The 9126-nt window shown below is 36.0% G+C and overlaps 1 protein-coding gene across 5 annotated transcripts in view; it reads right to left on the bottom strand.

Annotated features, from left to right (window-relative positions):
• The window catches only part of LOC103487213 (uncharacterized), a 106475-nt gene continuing 97349 nt past the window's right edge, over nucleotides 1-9126 (bottom strand). For 4 of the 5 annotated variants that reach the window (XM_051081657.1, XM_051081659.1, XM_051081660.1 and 1 more), the window contains 9 exons: nucleotides 8905-9126; nucleotides 8486-8827; nucleotides 8341-8404; nucleotides 7196-7342; nucleotides 2043-2147; nucleotides 1835-1945; nucleotides 1653-1757; nucleotides 1036-1105; nucleotides 1-962 (listed from right to left, as the gene is read on the bottom strand). The exon at nucleotides 8905-9126 is cut by the window's right edge and continues 95 nt beyond it. In XM_051081657.1, coding sequence (XP_050937614.1) covers nucleotides 250-962; nucleotides 1036-1105; nucleotides 1653-1757; nucleotides 1835-1945; nucleotides 2043-2147; nucleotides 7196-7342; nucleotides 8341-8404; nucleotides 8486-8827; nucleotides 8905-9126 — 1879 coding nt within the window. In that variant the 3' untranslated portion in view covers nucleotides 1-249. The remainder of the gene's footprint in view (nucleotides 963-1035; nucleotides 1106-1652; nucleotides 1758-1834; nucleotides 1946-2042; nucleotides 2148-7195; nucleotides 7343-8340; nucleotides 8405-8485; nucleotides 8828-8904) is intronic. The other variant, XM_008445441.3, reaches the window with a different exon arrangement.

Below are 9126 nucleotides of genomic sequence, written 5' to 3' on the forward strand. Positions count from 1 at the left end.
TTGCAAAAAATAAGTTTCCCTTTTCTTAAAAAAAACTTTATTCAAACAATTGGTACATATGTAATCACAGAACAATTAATTTACAATGTGGTTGCAAATTGCTCTCCACTTTAGAGAGAGTGAACGCCTATACATATACACATACTTTCTAACTGCAACCAAGAAAAGCTACAAATTAAGCAAAGTTTTCTACCTAAAAAAATGTGTGGAAGAGAAAAATTTGGACATGAAGATGAAGGAGCTGTTGGCCTATTTTACATCATATCGGTGGAGAACATGACGACCACGGTGCCAGCCCCAGTCTTTGGCTAATTCGATTGCAGATAACAAGATCTTCAACAGGTTTTCAGCATCTTCCTTGAGCTCTAGTTCAAGGATTGTCTCAAAAATAGGAAGAGGAGTTGGACCAGTCCATCTCACTGCCGTACTACTTCTCCCAATTACTCTTTTCTGGACAGATTTATTTGGCCTTGATAATAAATCGGAACTGCTTCCGACGATGTGGACGACAGTTCCATCTTTATTGGTGTCAGCATGAATGACAGTTTCCAAACCAATAGCTGACTCTATCACCCATTTGGAATCAGCAGCAATGCCTCGAAATTCAGGCTTGCCCAAGTCCACTAAGCTTGCACAGCTAACGATTAATATTAAACTCTGAGTGATGACAACAAATTTTCCAGCTAGTTTAAGTGCTTTGCAGGCAACTAACACTTCATCACTGAGCTTCATGTCATCTCCTCCTGCTTCCAGAAGTACAGATGATCCGATTGCTTCCTCCCAGGAGTAAGGCCTCAGAGGAAGCATGGTGCTCAAAGGACGAGGAAGGCGTACTCTAAGTCGCTGTGGTCTCATTTGATATAACCTACTTCTGTTTCGGATGCTCTGGGCAGTTTTGCCAGTAAGTTCTAGAACACTGGCAGCTGGTTTTGCCACAAGTCCTGTGATTCCTAATGCAATGCCTGCAGCCCAAGAATACTTAGCAATCACAGTGGCTTCAGAGAATGGTAAAACCATAATATTGAAGTGAGTTACCTGAGAACACCCCTGGGAGACCATGTCTCTCAGCTCCTCTAATTGGTGATTGAAGAAGACCAGTGAGCCCCTGAAAACAAGGCAAATAATTGCCATGAACACTAAATTTAAAAGCTGTCTTCTCTTTTTGCAAAGTACCAATACAGTTTCTATTGTGTTAACCCAAAATATGAAATAATCCCACTTATGAAGTAATCAACTTAAATTCCATTTATTTCTGTTATTAACTAAAGGAAAAAAGGTTCTCTCTCTTCAGCAACTTGTATATCCCTCTTGTACCTTAAGTTATTTATATCAATAAAGAGTTCAGTACCCTTAAAAAAAAAAAAGGGTTTCAAGCATCTTCTGCTCTTAAAGTTCTTATCTCTCAAGTTTCAAGCTTCATTCTTTGCCAGAAGATTGCTCGTTTACAATTTTTTGTTTCTTAGTTGGTTATGTGTTTGCTTGTTTTATCCTCTTTTGCCTCTAAGGATTAGTTTCTTCTTTGTTCTTATTGTTCCAAATTCTTCGTCTGTAATTTTTCTTAATATTGCTTATTTATACTTTGAGGCTTTGACTCATTTCATTAATGAAAAGTTTGGTTTCTGTTAAAAAAAATTTACACACTAATGTTGTACCTCTAAAACTTCACTAATGACACCACCACTGTTTAAAGAAACACCTGTCTGATGTTGCCCAATTCTTGAAAAAGCTTGATCATCAAACGTAAATGCGACAATACCCTGCAGAAATATAAGCATCCAATAAAGAAATGATACATCAAAGCCTAATTAGAGACATTCCTCATGCAGACCAATACCTTCCTCGCAGCTTTACTGAACTGAGTGGTAGCATCACTAAATGCATAAACTGTATTACTTAAGAGACTTGTAGTTCCTTGTACCATGCCAGTGATCAGCCCAGTTGGACTCTTAAAATAAAACAATCGGATTTCAGTATACCAACAAGAAAGGAAGATAAAAAAAAAAAAAACAAAAAGTAAAAGGAGAAAGGAAAGGAAAGAAAACCTGCAAAATGGTCTTAGCAGGCACCGACAAGAAATCTCTTATTCCAATCCCCAATCTCCTAGCAAATCCCATGGGATTACCAATGACACCAGCAGAACCAAGAACCTGTCGATCAAAGTAAATCCGAAGTTGGCAAAAGAATCAGCTAATCAATTTAGTTTTATTTGATTTTTTTTCAGCCTCTTAATTAAGATAACGAAATGAGACAAAATCTCAATATACAATAAGGAAACCAAGAACAATAGATTATAAGAATCAGGAGGTGCATCCGGGCATCTCAACTAAGACACCTCCATAGCACCCTTATCATCTCCAACTATCAAAAGAAAACAATATTCTTAGTGTACTAGTATTTTGGAGTAAAATTATCCTATTTTAATTCAGAGTAGAGTGACATATATATAGGGAGCATAGAAACCCTAGACTGAGATGTACAATTACAATAAAGGAAATGTATAAATCTAAACATGTATTATAACACTCCCCTTCAAGCTGGAGCAAATATGTCAATCAAGTCCAGCTTGTTGCACAAATAGCTTATTCTGGCTCCATTAACAACTTTGGTAAGAATACCTTTCAATTGTTCTCCAGTCTTCACATATCCTGTGGACACTAGCCTTGCATTTTCACGTGAATAAGTTACAGCCCATCTCAATATGTTTAATCCGTCCATGGAACATGCGGTTAGATGCAATATGGATTGCAACTTGATTATCACACCATAGTTTAGCGGTGGCATGGTAACATTGAAGCCCATCTCATAAAACAGTTGGTGTATCCACGCTATTTCACACGCATATTGTGTCATAGTCCTATGTTCTGACTCAGCACTCAAACGAGAAACTACATTCTATTTTTTTCTCTTCCACAATACCAACTTTCCTTATACAAAAATACAATATCCAAAGTTCGATCTTCTATCTTCTGAAGATCCAACACAATCAACATCAGAAAAACATTTGAACTCTCGTACGTCCATGATCTTTATCTAAGATCACACGTCCAAATGCAACTTTCAGATAACCTAAAATTTGTTCTACACAACTCAATGATCTACTATAGGAGAAGACATAAACTGACTTACAACACTTACAAAATAAGTAAGCTCTTGAATAGTTCAACATTCCAAAATAAGTAAGTTGCTTGGTTTGGCTCCTAGTTTTCCTGTACCAGACAATAAATCAAGTACATATTTTCGTTGAGACAAAAAAGTATCTTTCTCGCCTATCATCTCTTCAATACCCAAAAATATTTTAATTGTCCCAAATCATTCGTATGAAATTGTCCCGGAAGGAAAGTCCTTTGAGACGATATACCCAATGCGTTATTTCTAGTAATAACAGTATCATCAACATACACAACAAGCAAAATATACCCTTACTAGATTCGACAGAAGAAGTAATTTTCCTCATACCAAAATGTACAGGTGCTTGACAAAACTTACCAAACCACTCAAGTGGGCTCCATCTCAAACCATACAAAGATTTTCAAACGTGACATACTTCATCACCTTCCCCTAAGCAACAAACCAAGGTGGTTGCTCCCTCTAAGTAAGTTGACAAGTGATCTTCCTTGTGTAGCTAAATTTTATCCAAACTCATGTATTTTTCATGATTCGGAACTAGGGAGGACGATTGATGGTGCTGATTTATGTTTCGGACTTTATGTTCTCAACTAAAATCCTGGTGGCCAATTAGCATTTGCAGACAAGTCATCTTTTATATCTAGTAGTCAGCAATTTTCTGGTGTCAATAAATATAGTGAAAAAATGTTGCTGCACTATCAGTTGGGTCATTCCAATTTTTTCTCTCTAAATTATATTCAAAGATTTTCCATGATAAGAATCTTGCATTATTCAATTGTGAGATTGTCAAGTTGCTTAGCATACTAAAAACTCTTGCCCTTGTGCTGCTTATAAAACGTCAAGTCCATTTTCGTTGATTCATAGTGAAATATGGGATCCTTTGAAAATAAAAAAATATCTCTGGGGCACGATGGTTTGTTTCCTTTGTTGACGGTCATACAAGGGTTACTTGGGTCTTTCTTATGAAAGTGAAATCTGAAGTTTATAATCATTTCCAACAATTTCTTAATCTGATCCAAAATCAATGTCAAGAAAAAAATCCGCCTCAAAATAGATAATGGATTCTCCACCTCAGCTCTTGTATTAACACTTCTCAACAAAATGGAGTGGCTGAACGCGAGAATGAACATCTTCTTGAAGTCGCTCAATGCTTGATGTTCTCTACCAACGTTCCTAAATTCTATTGTGGAGAAGCCATTGTTATTGTTACCGCTAATTATCTGATAAATCGTATGCCCTCTGATGTTCTTAGTTACTTCACTCCTTGTCAAGTCTTGCTTCAATCATTTCCTCATTTCGTGATCAATCTCCTAATTTGATGTCTAAAGTCTTTGGGTGTAGTGCATTCATTCACATCCCTTCCCAACATCATAGTAAGTTGGATCCTCGAGCCCACAAATACATATTCTTGGGATATTCACCTACTCAACATGCTTAAAAATGTTTTTGTGCTTCCACCAATCGAGTTTATGTCACTATGGACGTCACATTCTTTGAAGACGTCCCATTTTATTCCAAAATTGATTGTCAGGAGGAGAGCATGCATGACAATCAACTTCAATCAAGGGCATCTTTACTTTAAGTTTGAACCTAAACTTGAGTCAATCACCTCTCATCCTTCCACTTCTTCATGTATACGTATGTCTCTAAATGACATCTACAAATGCTAATAAAAATCTAAACACCTATACAAGAAGGAACAAACAAGTTGAGAGGACACGATCTGGAACTAATCACCTCTCCCAAACGTCTGAAGCGGCTCCTACTTCCAACGAATGATGCATAGGTGAGGATAAAGGTGAGCTGGAAAATATTGTAAGTCTCGAGGTTGGTGATTTAGAATTACCAATTGCAGTAAGAAAAGGAGTCATGAGTAGTACCATGCATCCCATTAGGAACTATGTGTCTTATGATGGATTATCTGAATCATATCGAGCATTTGTTTCTGTTATTGACAATAATGTTCAGGTGCCAGCTAACACCCATGAAGTGTTGATGCATCCTTCAAGATGAGATTGAAGCACTTGAAAAAAATGGTACATGGATAGTGACAGACCTACCTATTGGGAAATGAATGAATGAATGTAAGTAGATTTTTACAATAAAGTATAAGGCAGGTGGGAATATTGAGAGATTGAAGGCCAAACTTGTTGCTAGAGGATTTACTCAGCCTTATGGGATCAACTACCAAGAAACGTTTGCACCTGTTGCTAGAGGACTTGCTCAATCTTATCTCTTGCTGCTAATCTGGATTGGAGTCTTCAACAGTTAGATATTAAGAATGTCTTCTTGAATGGTGATTTGAAGTTAGTATACATGGATGTTCCACCTGGATGCATAGAGAAATTTTGTAAAACATGGTTTGCAAACTAAAGAAATCTCTTTATGGGTTTAAGCAATCTCCCTGTGCTTGGTTCGATAGATTTACAACTTTTGCTTTATGTCTTGGGTATTCACAATGCCAATCAAATCATACTTTGTTTGTCAAAAGAAGATCTAAAGATCTACTTGCCCTCTTGATGAAAATTCTCTCTAGCGATGATAGAATTATAATTTTAAACCTTGAAAAGGCACTTGGCGCAAGAATTTGAAGTCAAGAATCTATGAAATCTAAAATATTTTCTAGGTATTGAGGTTGCTTGATCAAAACATGGTATAGTGGTATCACAAAGGAAGTATGTGTTAAATCTTCTCAAAGTAACAGGTATGCTAGGATGCAAACCAGCAGACTCCCTTATGGACCCAGAAAAGAAACTTGGGCACAATCTTAAGAGTGCACCTGTGGGTAGGGGGAGATACCACCGTCTTGTAGGGTGTCTTATCTATCTTTCTCATACTCATTTATGTATTAGATTTGCTAGTATGAGTAGCTAGTTTAAGCATTACTCCAGTGAAGGACAAATGGAAGCCGTATATCCGATCCTTAGATATCTAAAGATGACTTCTGGAAAAGGACTATTTTCTAGAAAAACTGATAAAAGAAACATTGAAGTATATTCTGATGCAGAATGGCCCGGAATATCTCAGATAGACGTGCTACCCCGGGTTATTGCACCTTTATATGGGGCAATCTTGTTACATGGAGTAGTAAAAAGCAGTCTGGTTGCAAGAAGTAGTGCAGAACCTGAATTTAAAGCACTTGCTGAAGGCTTGAGTGAAGGTACGTGGATCAACAAAAGTCCTAAGTATGTTAGGAAAAGATTGTTCATTGCCAATACAAATGATGTGTGACAATCAAGCTGCAATAAGTATTGCAAAGAACCCAGTTCACCCTGATAGGACAAAACACGTTGAAATTGATCGAAACTTCATCTCTGAAAAGTTAACAACGAAGTGGTTCATCTCAACTATGTGCTCACAAAGCAACGGATAGTAGATATCCTTACCAAGCCTTTACCAAGACCAATCTTTGAAGACTTTAATAGCAACTTGGGTTTGTATAATGTATACAACCCACATTGAGGTCGAGTGTCGTAAATTTAGGGTATTTTTGTAATTGTGTAGTTAGGGTTTTACTGTATTCTTTTATTTTGTAACTATATAAATATTTGATGTAGGGTAGATAATTTCCTTATATTTTATGAGGGTCTTTCCTTGGATATATATTTGAATTAAGCGATTAAGGTGATTATAAATGAAATTATAGGAAAACCTCACATAGAAAATTTGATCTAGTATTCAATTGTCCCGTGTTATCCAGACAACTCCTAAAATGACCCTCTTGTACAACTAACTACTAAGCTAATAATGTTGGTTGTAAGCATATTAGTTAAGTGCAACCATTTTATTCCATTCTTATTTTTGTTTTCTTTTATGCTAGGAAGCACAGACAAGGACATGAAACGGCACGGTGACAAACCAATTTTCTAAAAATGTAGGACACGATACATTATTTGTTCCCTCTATACTGAGAAATACATATTTAATATTTTATACAGTCCTCTTGCCTATTGATTTTATAGTTAGTTGGAAGTTTTGTTTCTGTATTGCAACCACAAATTTGATCGTTCATGTGACCAGCTTTCTTAGGCTTGCTCACAATAGGGATTATAGCCAATAAAAATCTTACCTTATATATTTCATGAAAAAGTTGCCTTGAGTAATGCCTAATAAGAATCTCTTGGATTGATTCCCAACTGGCCATGTGATGTGCAATAGTCAGGCGCTTGAGATGAATCTGAGCTCCTTCAATGTCCCCGAGAGCCAAAAGACCTCTCTGTAATTAGTAATTAGATGTTGATTAAGTATGACAGATCACAACAACTGGAAGCTAAGCAAAATATAATCTCTTTTCCATACAGAGTTATGAATGAAGTACAACATATTTATAGTTACATAACTAAAAAGGGAAAAATCGAAATAGCGACAAGGTATAACAAAGCAATGCACAGACTACTTATCAAGAAAACAAAAGTAAAGAGAAGATAAAATTCCTTACTTCCATTTCTTGAAGCCAAGAAAGAATTGAATGGGAGACTGAGACTAGTGGATATTTGAATTTATACTACTGATTATAAAAATCAGGATCGAGTTTTCAATTGCCAACATAGTAATTGAAGTTTTCTGGTGTTTCCATGTTAAGCTGAATAATTTCAGGAACTCAGCCGATTAAGGGAAAAAAGAAAAGAAAAGAAAATAAATATAGGTAATCTACAATATACTAAGAAAGTCTAAGATTAATATATTTGTTGAACTTAGGATTAACATAAACATGCACATCGAATCAGTTTTGTTACTTTATTTATTATTCAAAGGAAAGGAATTGACGTTTCCTCCACAATAAACTTCTACTAGAGTTCCAATGAAGTTTTTATCTTGTTTAGAAAAAAAGACATCACAAGTTTAGATTTTGACATGCCCGCAAATTCACCAAAGGACAAGCAAATATTATTTAACTCATGCCATTAACCTATTGTTTCTTGAAATAATAAATTACTAATTTAAGATCGGCAAGTTTTGTAACTGTCGAACTGTTCAGATAGAAATTTACTATAGCCTATCAATTTAAGCTTTTAGGTTGTTTGGTGACTTATCAAGGTATCATAGCAACAGGTCCTATGTCCAAGTAATATTGATTTCCATTTATACCCACAAATGAGGGGAGTGTTAAAGTCTTGATTATTGATATAATTAAATTTACCATGACCCATCAACTAAAGTAGGTTGATGGGTGATTTAACAGTAACGACATTAAAGGAGAACACAGATACTTACATGCATCAGTAATTCACCAGATGTAAGGATAGGGTTCTTGAGCACCCATGGAATGGTGGAAAAGCTAAGGCCAAGATGAACTTTCGTTAGGATAGATAGCAGAGGAAAGCAAAATACAAAATAATGTTTCCTACGATGTCTATACCTTACTGTCAACTTAATAGGTGCCAAATCAAACAATTCAACGTAAACTTTCTTTTGCTGTCTTGCTAAGAGGTAAACCTGCTGCCAAGGAGCTCCAATAGGAACAACTGAAGGTAATAATGTGCTGCCTCCATCAAGTCCATCAAAAAAAGGATATTCTGAAAAATGAAGAGGTTTTGTCCTGGGACTGAAGTATTCAAGAGCTGGATCATTTGCAAGAGGATGCAACATGGATTTTGAAAATTGAGACACTTCACCCCTTAAATTTGACGACACATTTCTGAAAAACTCAAACAAGCTTAACATCACTTGCTGCTCAATCTCAAGTCGAACATCTGATATTCTGCAAGAATTTTAGAGAAAAGAATCAGTACTATGCATTTTATACTAATAAAACACATTAAATGTCAGAATGGAGACCTTAAGAATATATTTTCAAATGAAACCAATAAACTCTCTGCCTTTTTCCACTTTGATGCATAAAGATAGAATACAGGTTCAAATGAGCCATCAACTTGCAGAACACCTTCACTTCTTGTCACTGCACTGATATCCTTGTTCAAGCTTCCAGTTGGGTTGCTTCTGTATTCTTGATCAAAAGACAAGATTACAGGATATGGACTATTCCGAAATTGATTATCT

Source organism: Cucumis melo, chromosome 2, assembly GCF_025177605.1.
Source record: "Cucumis melo cultivar AY chromosome 2, USDA_Cmelo_AY_1.0, whole genome shotgun sequence".
NCBI lineage: Eukaryota > Viridiplantae > Streptophyta > Magnoliopsida > Cucurbitales > Cucurbitaceae > Cucumis > Cucumis melo.